Source organism: Aphelocoma coerulescens, chromosome 3 (assembly GCF_041296385.1).
Source record: "Aphelocoma coerulescens isolate FSJ_1873_10779 chromosome 3, UR_Acoe_1.0, whole genome shotgun sequence".
In the NCBI taxonomy this organism is placed as follows: domain Eukaryota; kingdom Metazoa; phylum Chordata; class Aves; order Passeriformes; family Corvidae; genus Aphelocoma; species Aphelocoma coerulescens.
The window spans coordinates 75,020,159-75,038,777 of record NC_091016.1 but is presented as its reverse complement, the minus strand read 5'-3'; the positions used below and the strand labels follow the sequence as shown (position 1 = coordinate 75,038,777).

The window sequence follows — 18,619 nt, the reverse complement described above, 5'->3', positions numbered from 1 at the left end:
AAGGTGCTGCTAGGAACAAGTTTAGAGGAGCCACTGCCTGTGTCAGAAGGCACATGGGACCAATCAACTCATGAGCTGCTGAGTGACACCACGAGTCCTGCCTCTGAGACTTTTGTTATTTTTTCCCCTCAACCTACTTCAATTGTTTCCACAACTTGGTCACAGACTCGGACAAGTTGCCAGAGATCTACAGGCACGTCCCACAGCCTGGAGCAAGCTCCTCTGTGCTTCACTAAGTCACACCTGGGGTAAGGAACCTCTCTTCTGTGTAATGATTTTAATTCTTGCAGGAAGGCATGCTGTAGCTGTACTTTACTACAAAAAACTCCTCTACTCAAAGTAACAGCTGGTTTTAACTGTTTATCAAAAATATGAAAATGTAGGCATTATAGCTCTAAGTCAAAAATGTACTGCTGTGTGGGGGAGTCTTTCAGCAACACTAAAGGCAAAAGAATTTCCTACATGTTCATGAGACACCAGCTGTCCTTGGATAGATGATTTATACAGGTGGCATTGCACAAGAAGGTGAGAAGGTTTCATCATGTTTCTTACACCTTTGTCTTTCCTTTTAAATTTAATACCTTTTGATTGTTTTTTCTTTTGTCTGTTTGGTTTTGGTTTTTAATCCAAAATCTACAAAGAGAATAATTCACTTAAAGTTTTGTAGAGGCTTTTCTTTTCCCAAAGCTGCCTATTCACAGTCCAGCAAGGGTAAAGAAGCCCTTCCACCATTAACTCAGAAAAACATTTTTCTCATCTAACACATTGAGAGAGCAAACCTTTTTTTTGCTGTATGATGAAAAATTACCCTTAATTTAAAAATTTAAATCATTTATAGCAGCACTAGAACTAAAATTATACCATGTTACTCTAAGTGCAGTTCAAGCTACAGAATCCATGTAGTGTTTTTGCTTTGACATCCATTAAAAGTTTATTTTCTCCTGTTTTTCATTGTAACTAACACACTAATCCTAGATTGTTTCTAATAACAGATAAATAATTTAGCTAGGATTTGTAACATCATGAACTGAGTTTCAAATGCAGAAAATAACCCATTTATTTCTAAGGGAAGCACAGACATGTTGTACAATGAAATACAATCCCAGCTTTAAAATCACTGACAAAAAAGTGCATCTCACACAGAAACATGTCACATAGAGAACATTTAATATTTACATTTACAAATATTTTAAAAAGAAATATGATTCATTAATATGTATGTCTCTAAGGTACTTATGCTCCTTACAATCACATTCTCCCCTTTCATCAATTCACACTGTACTACTCACATCTATATGGTGCTGGTTATAGAAGAGACAAACTTAATATAGACTTTAATTTTGTGAGGTGTGTTTTCCCTGTTAGTGAAAAGATGCACCTAATTCCTTTTCCTATTAGTGACTGGTAGGCATCAGGCAAAGATACATCCAGGTGCTTGGTTTTGTGTTCAGCAGTCTTGCGCCAGTTTTGAATATTCAAGTGATAGAAATGTCTGGACATGCTGTTACTCCTAAGGCAAACAATCTGTTACAGAGCTCTCTAGAAGCTGTTCTCAGAAGGCAGAAGCAGCACTTCAGACCTCCCAGCGCCTACATGGCGCAAGAAGATTCTGAGACAGATTTTTTTTCAAGGCTGAAGTTATACACAAAATGTATTTTCAAGTGAAGAGAAGCGTTAAGGTTTATTGTACCAACCAGAGAATCTTTCTCTTCTACCACAAATATTGCATATGCAGACCTTTAAAGATACAGACTTTATGCATACACTCATAGATTAAACATACACACAGACACTTAACTGCTGTAGGCAGCTCTTTAGCTGGAATGCATCCCATGGCTACAGCAGGTTAGCTGCCCCATCATCTCAATTTTATCCTGTCAGAGTTCAGTAATTTAATGCAGATGGGAGAGTGGCTCAGCTGTTAAATTAAATTTTAGAATTTCACACTTATAACATCCCATGTCACAGACATCCAAACCCTAAAAAACAAGAACCTACAGTCATGACAGAAGCATGTGCTACAGGGCAGGTGATAAGTGTTAAAATCAATGTGAAATTAGGCATTTAATTTACAGCAAACAATTTTCTTTCTTGTTCTTTTTTTTGCTACCTATTTGTCAAGATGACAATGCTATTTTTATTTGTATTTAAGAGAGACTCAGATTTATGTATATACCACATTTCTATTTTTAAAAGCTGCATTTATTTCTCATCCTCTGAGGAAGTTAGGAATATAGTGCCTCCATTGTATAGCAGGAAACTCACTGAAATCAATTTGTAACTGGTAGTATACAGGTTATTTTCGCTACTTTTTCAGGCCATCAGCAAACAAAAATGTATGGGATACATCCACAGAACTACAAGAGCAATTTTTTATTTGCTTTAAGAATAATTTGATTTAGGAATAGAAAAGTACCCCACGTGGAGAAATAAAAAATCCCGCAAGGAAGTAAAGTTCTGTTCCCTAAAACTACAAGACACATTAGAACTGAAGATTGCTTTTGGTTTCTGGAGATTGAAAAAAGCCTTAACAGGACTTTCCAGGCATCAAGTAACTTCTCGGAAGCTGAATTTATCTATTATATCCTTCTCAATCAATGCCACATCATTGTTTCCTGAGCTGCTAGAAGGCAAAAAGCAAAATTTGGAACATCCCCTTTTCCTTCTACCTTTTATACATGCTAGATGTATTTCAATTTTTACTTTAATTCAGATTGCACTTAGACCATTCCCTGTTAAAGGGATATTATGAACAACCAAAGCTAAAACCCGGCATGAAAACAACTTGTTAGTACTCAGTGAAGGCAGCAGAGGATGGAGTTCATTTCCCAGAATAAATTTACTGCATAAAAGGCAAATCACACCAACAGACTGGAAATGGTATACAGTTATTTTATGTCTTATTTTGATGAGGGGAACCCATGAGTATGGAGACCAAAGCACCTGCCCAAGATCCCACTGCGTGGTCCTGCAGCAGCTGCAGGGAATTTAACCAACTTTAAAACAAAGCGCTAGCTCCCAGGCTACTCTAACGGACCAGCACACATAGAAGTCCCCGTTATCCACAAGATATGTGGATAAACTCCAAAACACAGAATGATTGGTGTGTTCAGCTATTGACCAGTGTAATTCCTTGTTACTACCTACACCATTCACATTCTCATGGACTTGAAATACAAGTAGAGGTTCTTACTGTTGGTCTTGCTTCTTGGAACACTAAGAACATCAAAGCTACTCAGAAGGAAGACTGTATAAACAATTAATTTGTAAGAGGGGGAGGAAAAAAAGAATCTCAAGTGTGAGCCTTCCCCTATGTTCTCTGAAACACAGATGACACTTCAGTACAAAACAGACATGAGTTTGCTTTCCTGTTACCAGCACTTCTCAAACGATGAGCTGAATTGTTGCTTCTTTCCCCATCCCGAGGAAATGTTTTCTCCATATGATTGAAAAATGACATTATATGCCACAAGTCGGTGTCTAAATCTTCAATCAACATAACTTTATAGTACTTTTTCCATCACTATGTTTATGGTTAGTAAGACATGTCTTTTCGATGGATAAAAGTGAATTACTGGGGTTTTGGGACACGTCATTGTAAAAATCTATGCAATAGACTTATGCAACATAACTTTTTAACAGTGTTCCTCAGGCCTTCACTTGGTCATGTGGAACTGCAAGAATTCAAATAAGTCAAACCTCTTCTATTCCACTGATATCACTGCTGCATTTAGTGAACATATGACAGGAAACAGGCTGTGGCATTTCCAAGGGAGCCAAATTTATCCTGTGTGACTTCAAAGGATAACGCAGTTGCACCAGGAATGAGCGTGGCCCACAGTTCTCACTCTGGTCACATACCCCCTCTCATTGTGAAGGGCACGCAGGAACAAAGATAAAAATAACCTAATACAAATCAGGGAAACAGTCACATGTCAGTGAAGTGGGAAGCAATAATTGTGATCAGTGACTCATTCTAAAGTACGGGGTATAGGGAATTCCCTACATAGTAACATACAGGGTCAGCCACCAGACCTCTTCCTGCAGATTCACCCTGTGCCTAAGACAAGCCTTGCACATGCATTAACAGCACTGATAAAACACAACTGCACAGCAATGCAGCCAACTGTTCCTCTTGTGTGATGCTCAGCCTTGTCGCACAAGTAACATTTGTGACTTCTAAAATATCAAATATAATTTGCCCTTTTGTTGCAGTTTTGTTTCAAGAAGTGGTGTGTGCATATGCACAACTCTTCTTTATATTGGCCTAAAACACGGCAGATTGAACAGCAGAGAGCAGCTAATATTTGTGACAATGATCAGTCTTTGTTCCTGTGTAATTATTTTCCAAGCTGTCCATTTTGACCTTGATAGCCACCCATATGCAGCTGTGTTACTGAATCTGTTTCTCTTTCTGCAGACTTTAGGTGGGTGACAGAGCCATGGAGGATTAACAAGCAAGGTATGTGTTTATTAGTTGAACTTGAGCACTTGTAAAGACAAACTTGTTGAAATACAGACACAGAATTGGCTTCCCTTGCTTACAAAAAACCTTACCACACAGATAGGCGCATTAGGTTAAACAACACATAGATGTTTCAAAAACTTCCAAAAACGTATAAACTATTAAATCAAGAAACTCAAATTAGTCTATTTTGTCCTTTCCTCATCCCTTCTCTACAGCATTTTCTAGCTGTAATAGGTATACAGATTTTAACTTACGCTACCTTCCATTTTTTAAGATCCCTTTGTATCAGCTGTCTGGTCACCTATGTTCAAATACCTATTTTGATCTTGCATCTGTGATGCCCAACCAGCTAATACTGCTTTTTATGGAAGCACTTCAGAGTGCCCCAGGGCCTTGCCCCTTGAGTCATGCAAGTGAAACATATGCAGCAACACAGCAGGGCAGGTGCCAGCACCACTGCAGTTACACCTAATGCAGTGCACATGAAATGGAATGTACGTTTACTGTGCATGTACACAGGTACACATCAATGCTGTTCCAATCCTTCTTTGGACCCCAAGGAAAAATACCAATCAGGAAAGATAAATGTTGCTGCAGCAGGTCACACACAGCTCAAAGACCGAGAGTTGCACACACCTGGCATTGAAAAAATGCCATAAGATGCTGTGATGAAGTCACCCGCAGGAAATGCTGTTCTCTGGGCAGTCTCTGTCACACAAGCTGGTTACAGAAACTCTCCTCTATCCATGTAAATCCATTAGCAGTTCATCTACCAGGACTTGTCTGCAAGAAGATAAACAGTCTAATGCTCTCCAGCCTGTACTGGCCTGGGAGAATGAATGTGAATTCAGCCAAGAGACTTGAGAATTCCTGCGCATGTCTTGCTTTTACTGCACTTGGGATAGACTGTGATCAGCAAAGAGCTAAGCAGGATATACTTGGCAAGCACTTAACTGCTTAAATAGATGAAAACAGGTACAGCAAAAAGTCAAACAAAGATGAAAAATTATAGTCACTACAAGAGTACATTCCTGGTGTATGTTTTGTTCGCAATGAAGTTAAGATCAACTACAGCTCAAAAGATCATAACAAAATCTGAAGTTCAGTTTTAGAAGGAGATGTCATCACATGGAATCCTCTAAAGGTAGTAAAATAACCATGTGCAATCTGGTTGCTTTTGAAAGTCTCACTTAAATACCACCACTGCCACTGAAAACACATGTATTCTGTTCATACAGTACCATTTGACTCTACAGCCCAATATGGAGGGATTAAAAAAGAAAGAGCCTGAAAGACACTTTTGTTTCCTTTTAAGGTTTTTAGATTTTAGCCACATATAAAGACAAATTCATAGGCAACAAAGTATCTCTGATTCAGTCAGGATCATCATGTAACTTGGGCAGCAGACATCTAAGCAATTATTTTCCTTTATGTTGCATATATAATTTCACTGACTGCCAAGCAAAAAAAACTAAAGCGGTGTCAAGGAGAGGCCTTCTGTGAAAACTACGAACACAATGTAAATTCATAAAACATTTAGGGGCGAGTGCAGCTTTAGGAACAAAGTTTGACAGATGCATATATCAGCATTATTTTAAAAACCAAGTTTTCACATTGTGACAGCACCTACATTCAGAATCCAACTCACCATGAGCTAAACAAGCATATAACAAAGCTAGCTTATTGCCATGGAAGGCTTGTACAGAAGGGTTTTACAATGCAACTACTTACTTGGAGTTTTAAAACGACTGATACCCAGTCCTTCCATCTGCCATTAAAGAAGAGGAAAATGCACTTTAAATTTAACACTCACTTAAGAGAAAAAGTTGTGTATATTCTTTGTTTTGTTCCTCATAGCAGTCCTCCGCCTTTGCACCCACATTTGTAACACATTGTCCTACATGCATAAAAAAAGATTTAGCCCTTACTCTTGTCTTGTCTGTTGAGAACTATGCTACAAAAATTCCCTACAGCAGTGATGCAACAGCTTTTAATTGCCCACCACACAGAACTTTTACTTTGAATGAATATATTTCAACAAGATTTCTTTTCCTCCCTTCCAGAAAAAGGTACTGGTAAATCAGATTATTGGCCCTGTCAGGACCAGCCAGCAGGACTATCCATATCTCCTGACTGAAAGGTCTGTGACCTTACTCTTATCATCAAGCTGTCATGTGTGCATGAACAAATAAAGCAGAGGGGTGTGTGGGGGAAGGCAATCAGCTATGGCCTTTTCACAGACTGTGTGAGATAGAGAGTTTAGGATCTAAAGCAATAATCTGGGCAAAACCCAGATACCCACAATTTCCAGAGTACAGTTACTCAACACTGCTAAGAAGCAGGTGCTCAGTAGCCCTCAGGAGAAGCACAATACAGCACAAATCTAAACTTAAAACCCCAAATTTTTAAAATCGTGTTTTTACCTAAAAACACTGTAAAGGCAATCTATTTGTTTCAGACTTTTTAGAACTGTAAAACAATCTCCATTTGCACTCGTAAAAACACTTCTGCACTCCTAATTCTCTGCTTTCCTGCTTTCCAGCTCTGCAAAGGCTGTCTAAAACAAAAAGAGAAGATATTAGGCACTTTGCACTGCTCCTGACCACTGCTCTTCTTTCCTGCACTCCTAAAACCTCTGATTTGTGCCCTCTGCTTTCTTGTTGCCATGGAGAAGGTTCAACACATAACCCGCTCTGCTCTGAGGAGAGCCTCAACTATTGAGGTCAACCCACAAGCACGCCAAAGGCTCCAAGAGCTCTTTGTGAATTTCTGCCTGATTTTAATTTGCCTCTTGCTGATCTGTATCATTGTGATGCTTCTCTGAAGTTCCAGCACTTCTCTGCACTGTCCTCTAGGAAAGTCACCCCAGGGGGAAGAGAGACCTACACCTGCAACTCCCAGTGCAAGGATCCTCATGTGACAGGGGCTAGCACTTGGACTAGAGGGTGTGCCAACCAGTGCCCTGTTATCTTACTGCCTGCTACATGTATTAAAGCCACGTTTTCTGTGCAGAACAGTGTTTAGAGCCTGTAGTTACAAAGCTGTGCATGACTCAATTTGTCAGTCTCAATCAAGAGCGTGGGGTAAAGTATGGGCAAATCAGATTATCTGCTCCCATCAGTAACAGCCAGCAGCTGGTAAATTCAGTGTTTTAGTTAGATAAACACCATCATCACTTTTTGGGGGCCTAAGTGTTTTCAGGTTTCTCTAAAAATTTTTAAGCCCTTGGAAGGGTTCCAAATTTGGACCATGGCTGCTCAAAGAGCTTACAGGTACACAGCCCTCAACACATCTTGGGAAAATTTCTGCTCTGCTTAGTTCAAGGTGCTGCATCTCCACATTATCACCTGAAGGCATTAAAATTGTTCAAGTGTTTTTCAAAGGAATATGAGAATAAACCAAAAATCTCTTCTAATCCAGAAAGAAAAACTATTTCATATGTTTTTCTCCCTATTTAAGGGATCTTATATATGTGACATCTGGAAAGATTTTTCATTATGTTTTGCAGAAAAAAATTGACACTGCTGTAACTGATATCAAAAATTCTGTTTTCCACAGTCATTTAACTGACATGACAACTGACACAACTTGGATTCTCAGAGTTCTTAATATTTGCCTTTAGACAACTTAAATAAGGCCTGTTCTAATTCATGTAATAATTTTCTTAGTTTAAAACTACAAAAACCTTGGAATTTGCCAATGTCACACGAGGTGACTTATATCTAATGTGGCAAAGAGAAAAGCCTAGGTCACCATTACTGCTGTGACTGAAGTGCATCTAAACAAATACAAGTAACATCTCCACCTTCAGCTGCAAATTCCTGCTAGAGAACATGCAAGTAGCTTCCTAAAATAAATGACAGATAAAAAAGTAAGTTATAAAGAACGATGCACAGGAGGGGAAACCACTGCAGAAACATCTTTCCAACACGTAAACCATAGGCTAGATGCGTAAACATAAAAGACGACACTTCTACTCCAGCAATTGTGAGTAACAAGACTGAGGAGAAAACTTCCAACCCTATTACAAGTAAAATTCCTAGAAATTTGATATACTTTTCAAATTTAAAGAAAGCTCAAGAATCAACTGACCAACGTCAGACAGACATCAATTTTTAAAAGAGATAGCCTTCTATTCCATTCTATGTAAACATTCTTACTGATGAATACAGAAAATCAAAACAAGCTTCTCTTGTATTCTGCTTTTAAGACTTAGTATTTCATGAGTAGAAGTTGACAATGAACAGCTGAGCAGGAAGGGAAGAAATCTTTGAAAAAATTCTGTATTCAATGGAATGCAAGCAAATCCAGCGGTGATGAATTTCCTATCTGGTGAGTAGGTATGTTGAGACCAGACTCTGAAATAAGGTTAACTACTGGAAGAAATTAGGATAGCTACTGTATGAGGATTAGGGCAAGCACTGGTGAGACTGGCAACACACCCCCACATCTGCAAGTTAGTATATGAGCACTACTGATTTGAACTGTCAGTGTAAATCTCAATTTCCATTTCACACATTCTGACCACTCTCACAAACACATGAGATTTTAGCAAGCATATTTCCCCTTTTAATCCTTCTTCCTTTTCTTCTTTTTTCAAATCTGTATTTTTGTGATGGATGGTTTCTAGCTTCAGCTTGCTTTGGATGTGTTTCAAGAGACTTCAGCTGGAAATAGACAACAGTTTTGGACAGTACTGAACATTTGCTGAAGAAAAAAAGTGTTGAGTAAAGCATCAGCACCTATATTCTAAGGACATGTTTGGATTATAGGTTTCACAAGCCAATAATAAAAAGGAGTCAGAGTAAAGCATTGCTAAAAAACATAGCTCAATAAAAACAAACCCTCCACCTTCCTCTTATGTACCTGAAAACCCACAACTTATTTTAAAACAATAACCAAACAAGAATAAAACCAAATTATCAATAAACTGGAAGCCCTATGTAATTTAACAGCAATGCAGATATATTGCCTATACTGTTTATTTGTCTTAGGCTTCTGTTGATCAGAAAATCTGCTACTATCCTTGATATCACAAATTGTCAACTGAACCCAGAGATTTAAAAAAAAACCCCTTTTGTACATAGTACAATCTTCTTTGTAGACTTATATAAGCTTTAAAAATAACATCTACTGTATTTTTATTTAATAAAAGGACTGCTTGAAAAATATTAAAGCATAAAATATATCCAGTTCTGTTTAGAAAGAAGCATCCATTCTATTACTTACCTATTACAGTTATGTGAAAAAAATCTAGTCACCACACAGCTTTCTAATTCTCTACATCTCTATTTATTCTGTTTTGGTTTTCAAGAGTAGTCTTCACTGTTTTGCGATGTCCAGGTCACTTACATACACCTGATTCCCACTCAGTAGCTAGAGCTTTTAAGTTTGTAAGTATTCCTAATGAATTTTATGCAAGTGTAACCGAAAAGTTTACCAGTTTAATGAGCCATAATAAAAATTGCAAATATGTACAGCATGTACCTTGGATTAAGTTTTCAGTTCTCTGCTCCACTCCACCCAAGCCTAAATCTTTTTCCAAAGGTCATCTTACACGCTAATAGTGAATAAAAACAGGCAACAATCTGCTATTACCCTTCCTCCAAAAAAAAAATAGTGACCAACTTCCATGGCAATTTTATACTGAGAAGTAGCTGAATCAGGAACCAAAATATGCTGGTTTTAAAGATGTGTTTCCTCAGCCAGCTCCTCAGCAAAAATTGATATAATAAGTGATTCAGTAATTGAATAATTGATATTATTCTCTAAGTGAAAACATGACCCACTTAAAAATTGAAACTTTGCTCTGACCAAAACTAATCAGTAAGGTATTTTAGAAGGCAGCAGATACTCACGTTTCTTTATCATTTAAGCAACAACTTCCCTTCCTAGCAGAACCAAACAATTCAGTGGAAAGACAAGAGTAAAACAGCCTTAAACAAAATTATTCACATACCATACACAAAATGTTTGTCAACCACCTAGCACAAAGGATTTTTTTGTAAGTTTTGCTACAGCTACACCAATGGCCAGTGGTACAACTAGGCCAGTGGTATCCTAGGACGCACTAAGAAGAGCATTCCCAGCAGGTCAAGGGAGATGATCCTTCTACGCAGCCCCAGTGAGGCTGTACCTGGAATGCTGTGTCCAGTTCTGGGCTCCTCAGTACAAGAGAGACATGGAGCTCCTGGAGCAGGTCCAGCAGAGGATGACAAAGATCATTAAGGCACTGGAGTATTTCTCTTAAGAGGAAAGGCCGAGAGAGCTGGGCCTGTTCAGCCTCAAGAAGAAGTGACTGAGAGGGGACATCATCAATGCCCATCAGTATCTGAAGGGGGGTGCCAAGAGGATGGAGCCAGGCTCTGCTCAGTGGTGCCAAGCAATGGGACAAGAGGCAATGGGCAGAAATTGATGCACAGGAAGTTCCACAAGAATGTGAGGAAGAACTTCTTTACTGTGCAGGTGACTGGGCACTAGAACAGGCTGCCCAGAGAGTTTGTGGAGAGGGAGGTGTTCAGACACCACCTGGACACAATCCTGTGCCATGTGCTCTAGGATGATTCTGTCTGAGCAGGGAGACTGTAGTGCCTTCCAACCTTATCCATTCTGGGATACATACAAAACAATAATCAAGAAAAATGTACATACTGTTTAAAGTATGCTGAAACATACTTTCTCTATATCCTCTCTGCCAAAATTAGAGCAGAGTAATTGAACACATTAATTTAGAGAGTGTTTTTGTTTATATTTGGAAGCATACTAATACACTAGAGGTTACAGACCAGATACCTGTATTTGTATGGCTATTAATGAGTAGTGCCTCATAGAATACAACTGGAAAACTATTTGTGAAATCCTGCAAGATCCAGAGATATCTTATTTTAAAACAAATGTAGTCCTTTTAGCTTTGACCTCCATGATAGGGGGGAAAAAAAGAGAAAAAAACACACAAAAAACTAGAACATATTTATAAGTATTCCTTTAAAAATTGATACCTCAATATAAACCCTAGTAATTTAAATTATTTAACACAGGCCCTATATTTACTGTAATATCTGACTGATTGCTTTGTAAGTCTTTTTTTTTTTTAAGGTAAAATAATGCCAGAAGTTACATCTTTGTATCAGTATAAAACTATAAAACACTGCCCTCTTGTGATCTTCCCTAAAAATGTAGCTGATTATTAAAATGAAGTTTTGGCAACTGCTTGCAGTGTTAGGGCTGAGTGGCTTTATATGTTACTTTCATTTATGTATATATATTTCTATAAATAAAACCCAATTGTTAATTTATTAATGCTATCATAAAATAAGTAATTGCATATGTGCTATAAAAGCACCAAGGATGCATCCTCTGCCAGTTCCATCCAAATTCTTCATAAGGCATTTGCAAAAGTGCAGTGGACCTTACGCAGCACATTGCTGGCTAAACACGACTGCACTGCACGATGCCAAACCCCAGAAGGGTAGGAAATACTTCTATTAACAGAGAAACATTTTGCCCAGATAAGAAAGTGGCGGGAGGGGGAGAGGCGTGTTGTACCTATAGAGGTATTTTAGAAGGAAATAATTTTCAACAGTCTTATTACTGAAACAGACGAAGTCTTCAGAACAGTCATTCTTTTGAAAATTCAATAGGCCTGAAAAGTACCATACACATTAAAAAAGTCAATGAAGTGCCAAATTCCATGAAAAAAATTCAAGTCCTTCCTCCAATTATTAGTTCTTCAGAAATTCTTCAATACTGGATTGAAAGTTATCATTAACCTTAATTTCATTTCATTTTATTTTTAAGGTATTTGAGAAAAAGGCTTGTAGGAGCATCCAGAATCCTTTTCCAGAAAAAAAACAAACAACTAGCAATTGTAAGCATACTTTTTCCCTTAAGTGGCAGAAAGTAAAAACCAGGTAAAGAGCTGTGGATACAATGAAATTCATGTGAACCTACATGGCTTTGTACTGAAGGAGCAACCCTAATCTACAGCTAAGAGTCTGCTGCAGGCACAAGAGGGCAGACTGATACACATTATGGATCTTGCCAACAACAGAGGTCTCAACCTGCTACTCAACTTTCTGCTCATTGTCTTGGTTCTAGTGCTTGCATTTATCCTTGTGAAGTTGATGTGAACCTCTGTAAGGCTCTGCTTCCTTCTCAGATTTTGCCTTGAGGATTCTGCAATGATAATGTAGACACTTTAAACTACCTGAATATAAGTATGCAAAGACTGCAGAGGCTGAAATATCCGACATTAAGAGAATGTGTTCACACCCTAAATTTATCAGAAAGCAATCCCAAGAGCTGTGCACAAGTGTCTATCTGCCACTGAGTGAAGAAAGCACCTAGAGCCTTGCTGAGTACCTGAAGAAATCCAAGAATGCATAAGCAGCTACTGTAGCTTCTCATTGCTACAGTTGCTTGCTATTTAAAGATCTACAAATTATTTGCAGCATTCAAGGAATGTAATTTCTGCAAAAAGGGGACAGCATATATCAGATCTTTAGAATGGGATTTCTGTAGAACATACACTTAATAGGGAATGACAGCAGGAAGGCAAACCAAAATGCCAGCATTGAGCTGACAGAACACATCAAATTACCTGTGGAGAGAAATGCACAGATGCTGTAAATGGAAACAAAGATATCCCTGCAAAGCAGCTTGCAGTAGCAGAGATGGGGATAAGTGAAAGTTAAATATGAAAACATAATTATTAGTTAGATCTTTTTTGACCACCTGTGGTTCACTGCAACACCAAAACGCCAGAAGCCTTCTGTTATCCAGCATATCAAAACAAGCAGCTGTCAAAACAACTGAAAAACAAAGGGCCATTACCCAAGGTTATCATAACTCTGCCCAGAAAACCCTTAACACCAGCATATACACCAGCAGTAAGTGCATCTGCACAGACCCAAGAGGCGTTACAGCCTCAGTAAGAGGATTTACCACTTATGCACAGGTCAAGTGAGCAGTGTGAGGGCCCTCCAGCGGTATTTGACAGACCACTTGTTACTTGCCAGTGCAATCAGCAGTCCATAGCCTGTCCTCACCTCTAGGCATGCAGCAAAAACTTCTTACAGGACCTTCTTTTGTGGCTCTTTACAGGATGATGTAGTTTCCCCACAGGGTCCTGGGAAGGAGAGTGACCAACAAGAGCACACTTCTGTTGGAATGATTTGCCAGGAGGTGGCTCTAAATACATGAGAAGTGCTGGGAAAGGAGGGGACCAGAAGCAAATTTTCATACATTATATTGGAGCCAAACAACTTCCTCTCAGCATCTCACTTCCCCAAGTGAAACATAGGAACAGTGTGCCCCAACAAATACATATTGTACAGTAAATTTATTGCCATATGCATATTAACGCATGTGCAAAAGAGGCAGATGCTGTTTCATGGGTGGGGGAAGCCCCAGCTCCAGCTTCCTATTGCCAAAGGCACATCCCTGATTCAACACATACACTCTTGAGTGCAGAGTATATTACAGAGCTGATCTGTACATGTTCACACTCAGAATTTCCATATGATCACTGTTGTTGTGGGGTGGTTCAGTTATCTGCAGGAGACTCATCTAAACTGGATCTATTAATAGACTTTTCACAGGAAAAGGCCCAGCAAACCCGAAAGCTCAAGAGAGTCCTACCATTAATAGGTATCCACATTCCACTCTAGGCTACCTGCTCCAAAGCTTACAGAGCGTTAGTGTGCTGGTTTTGTCTGGAATAAAGTTAGTTTTCTTCACAGTATAGTAGTTAGCATGGGACTACGGTTTGGTGCAAGTCCAAAGCATAGCTCCATACCAGTTACTATGAAGGAAATTACCTCTGCCCCAGCCAAACCAGCACAATGGCCTAGAGCAGCACAGAAAAGCGCTTTTCTCACCTGCTCTGAAATACGCGCAATAAACATTTGAAATAGCTTCTGCAAACTATATACCCATAGTTTTCTAATGTTGATAGTAGTTACAGTAGTGTGAATTCCAATCTGTTTACACTTAAAGCAGAAAACTTTGCACAGCTACATCACCATAAGCACTTCATCATTTATTTTGATAATTTTGAAATGTTCCGCTTTAAAAAAAAATCTGTGAATTTATATACAAGACATATATGTGGTAATGGTTACATAGTTGTGTACTACTTAGGAGAATTCCCACTGATGCTTGACATAGATGGCTCAAAGCACACCAAAAACACAGAAACAAACAGGAAACCCACTCTAGTCCAAAGCAGAGTAAGAACATTTTCCCAACAAAATGGTTATTCACTGACATACTGCTTGGGGCTACAAAAGCTTATTTGTCTACATGACCTTCTGTATATTCAGAAGTTTCCTTTTCTTAGGGAAACCATGGTGACAACAGTTGGTCCTGACAAAACAATAAAATCACTTATTCCTTTTTAATAAATTGAAGAAGATGAGCCTGCTGCCACGAACTATCATGTATTTCCAGATCAAAAATTACATACCAAGGAAGTCTGTGAGAAACTTTGCCATTAAAGTATGGGGAAACAACTCCCAGATACAATCCCAGTAGCCTCCTCTCAGCCAGCAATGAACATGACAGAATCCCCAACAAATGCTGAAATAAGCTGCTGAAACTGAAACATGCGTTTTCCTGAGATGACATATAAAGCTGGCAAAGTTGTCAGCTAACCAGTGCCAAGGCTCTTTTTGCAGTCAAGCACAGTCCAAGTTTGGTTTCTCATCATCTGCTAGCACTTACTCCAGACTGAACCTACAAGCACATTATTATGAATGGAATCCCATTTGTTGGGCTACCAACTTCACAGCAAAAGGAACAGACCATAAAAGCTTAGTTATGACTCACAGTAAAGGAGCTCACTCTGCTAGCTAAAAGTGATAATCTCTCATGTTAAAAAGTTTTATATTCCTAAGAAATATGGTTTGATCAAAATGTGATACAGGAAAAATGTTGATATTAATAATTTTTAATTTTCTGATCTGACAGGATTGTAAAAAACCCCAGCTTTGAGTTGACATTTAAGAATAAAGTTTTATGTGGCAACACTGTTATCTGAAAAATGCTATGACTTTTTTTTTTCAATTAAAGTTTTATAGCTTTGTTTACCAATGTTTAGATATGCATGCAGTTCACTTTCTTCCTTTTCTGTTTTCCAGTGAAAACTGTTATAATAACTTTAAATTTCTCATTGCATTAAAACTTAATTACCAGCAACTTTTGTATACATGGTATGATCACTCCAGTGTTTTCCTCATTAAAAAACCCCACTAAACCTGGTACATTAAAGGGAAAAGATGCACTTAAGCAATTTCCACCTATTATCTCTGCAATATCCTGACACAATTTAGCACACCATGAAGAAATGATACAGATGCTCTGTACGCTAAAAAAAGATACTGTGATACTTAAAACACTGTGAAAATTGAATATGTAGATATGCAACCTTCTGAAGCTTTCCTTCTTATTATATGATCTCCAACAATTTTAAAGGCATGTTTTTATTTTAAACCTAATTTTTTGGATTAGCACACAGCATGTACCTACATGCATTCAGATAGCAGGATATATAATAGGATCACACTTAAAGAAATGCCATTGCTTGAAAACATAGAGCCTTTTAATTTAGATTTTTACAGCCTCCTAGTTCAGTAAATGGGAAATACTGCTGTGTGTTAAAAGCATTTTTTTCTCTTAATACTGTCCTTATCACACATTTCCTTACTCAAAGTTCAGGTGTATATTGAAAACAGTTAAACAATTAAGTGTATGGTGAAATATAAATTCTGCATGGAAACTTGTTTTCACTGAAGCACTGTTTCTTTGTTTCAGTGCATAAACTAAATTTCATAAACTGAAGACCTGTTAAAATCTGTTCCTAGGAAAATGAATAGGAGAATGTTTATCTTCAAAAAGTACACATTAAATTACTCACATTAGCTAAGGAAAGGAATTTTCAGATGCAACTCCATGATGTTCCACAATAACCAAAGACCAGATTCTCCTTGGAGATTTATTTCTGAAAGGTACCAACATCACATCCACAGCTGAAGGATGCACCTTCTTTAAGAGGCATTGTTCCACAGCACATTTTCTGCAGTTGCAAACCTGACCATGTCCTGAAGAACAATTGCAATGTAGCTGTAGGTCTTCTACCTAACACTCTGAGCTTCCCTTACAATGTGCGGGAAATTTTATTTTACAATCCATGGTTTACAATTGGAATGGAAAAGCCACACGATAGGCTTTATAATTTGGGGAGTAAAGTGTAAGAAATACCACTGAGTTCAGTCAACTTTAGACTACTAAGAAAGGAGAGAATCTTAAGCTTGAAGGTAATTAACCTTGGAACAGCTTTTGAGGGGTGTTATGTTATACTTTCCATCAGCCGTGAGAGTACACAAACAGAAAGCTTGTCTGATTTTATAAAAATTAACTCTGAATTAGAGTTTTCTACGGTTAACTGTCTATATTAGTCTGTGAGGACATAAAAACTTATTTGTAAGGGTGTGTATTGTTAAGTCCTACAGCTGTTCCTGAACCATCAGTCCTCAAAATCAACTCAGAAAGTTGTTGCGGTCTATTCTTACTTCATTAACGACAGGCTGGTAGAAGGGGAGACTACAGAGTGCAGCTATCTTAAAGACACACTGTCTTGGGGTGACCTTATGATGTGTATCCCATATCGCTGTCTATGCCCAGAAATTAATTTCTGTGTCTTTCTATGCCTCTAAACTGAGCCTGAGAGGGGGAAGGAAAAAACTGAGCAAAACTTTTTCAGGGCAGCTTGCAGCTTGTTCAAGGTCACACAGAGATAGCAGGTTTTTTTTTCCCAGCTGCGGCAGGGGAGCGAGGAAGCACCCGGCTTGCTGCTTTTCCAGTCAGCTTTTGGCCAGTTGTTTCAGTTTCTTGTTCTCTGGAGAGAGAGACTGAGAGTTTGGACTTTGTTTTTCCGTCTCTGGAATTCCGGATTTTCTCCCTTTTCTACTGGACTGCTTTTCAACCTCAGAGCACATCGGGAGGACTTTCCACTGGGCACAGAGGGCCTGGCCCTGGCCCAAGCCCCAGCGCCGAGGAGACCAAAGGGAGGACTCTTAACACTTCCCCAGGTTTTTTCCTCCACAGTGAAACATTTTATTATTTAGCCTTATTTTCCTTTTCCTGTGTGTTTGGTAAATAAATAGTTTTATCTCCTTCACTTTCCTTCGAGGAAAATTTATTTTTTCCCGAACCTGGGGGGGAAGGGGTGGTTGTGCCTTCTCTCAGAGGATATATTTCTAAATTTGGCCAAACTGGAACACACACAAAGCTGCTTTAGATTAACAGTTGAAAGCAAAGGTTGCTGTATTCTCTGTTCATGGCAATAATAGCTTTAAAGCAAAATAATAATAAACTAATTTTTTTCAGTCCTAGAAAAACCACTATGTTTCCATCAGCATATATATGTGTTAAAAGCAAAACAGCAAAAGTGACCCTCACTAAAAGGAAAAGAAAAATTTAAAAATTTCTATAGAGCTGTGGCTTTTGCCCCTTTTATAAATTATCAGCTTCCTCTTATGCCTTCTACTCTCTTACATATATATTCCACTTAGGATTGTAGTTTTCTTGGTTTCTCGGAAATAATAAAATACCAGTTTCCAGGTACACATGTGATCTCTGAAAAAAGGCCACAGCAGAATGATGCTGAGGTTTCTTTAGAAAACAGGTGTCAAAACAGGAAGAACCATTCTCGTTTCTTGTTTCTGGCATCTATCTTCCTTACAGCTGTAACCTCTGTCAGAAAAGACACAGAGGGCAGGGAGGGACAGCAGGGGATGCCTCTAAGAGCCCAAAGGCTCACTGCTCTTGCACATGCTTTAACCTTCTCTGGGTCCTATTTCACAACCACATCTCACTTGAGGATATAAAACAGATCCCATTTCAAGGTCAGCAACACAACTCCAGATTGTATCAATGGAAGTGCTTGCTAAGGCCATCAGGAACTTCCTCCACGGAGGTGTAGAAGTTACAGGTGAAACAAACAAGCCAGTTTTTGGCAAAATATCAAATCTCAAAAACCCAGAAAGGTGCAGCACCGGTTTTGAATTGAAGTCAAAGAAGAATAACGCTCGTGTTCCCCCTGCTGGCTCTGTCCTCCAAACACAGCTTGGCAGCAATGCCTGCATGGATGAA

General features: G+C 38.6%; 2 protein-coding genes and 1 long non-coding RNA gene across 6 annotated transcripts in view; 1 reads left to right on the top strand and 2 right to left on the bottom strand.

The window, feature by feature from the left end:
* Positions 1 to 18,619, bottom strand: part of CEP85L (centrosomal protein 85 like) — a 177,923-nt gene that overhangs the window by 43,406 nt on the left and 115,898 nt on the right. The window lies entirely within an intron of this gene.
* PLN (phospholamban) lies at positions 30 to 9,954 on the top strand. Of its 3 annotated transcripts, none has more exons than XM_069010909.1 (4): positions 30 to 248; positions 4,421 to 4,462; positions 6,532 to 6,608; positions 7,011 to 9,954. In XM_069010909.1, exon 4 carries the CDS (start codon positions 7,134 to 7,136, stop codon positions 7,290 to 7,292), a length of 159 nt encoding a protein of 52 aa, XP_068867010.1. In that variant the 5' UTR covers positions 30 to 248; positions 4,421 to 4,462; positions 6,532 to 6,608; positions 7,011 to 7,133; the 3' UTR covers positions 7,293 to 9,954. The 3 variants fall into 3 exon arrangements, with proteins under 3 accessions (XP_068867010.1, XP_068867011.1, XP_068867012.1); XM_069010911.1 differs by lacking the exon at positions 30 to 248 and adding an exon at positions 437 to 525; XM_069010910.1 differs by lacking the exon at positions 6,532 to 6,608.
* LOC138108355 (uncharacterized) lies at positions 9,422 to 17,510 on the bottom strand. Its single transcript, XR_011149941.1, has 2 exons — positions 13,516 to 17,510; positions 9,422 to 13,278 (listed from the first exon to the last, which is right to left on the bottom strand). It is a non-coding gene; the product is annotated as an uncharacterized lncRNA (long non-coding RNA).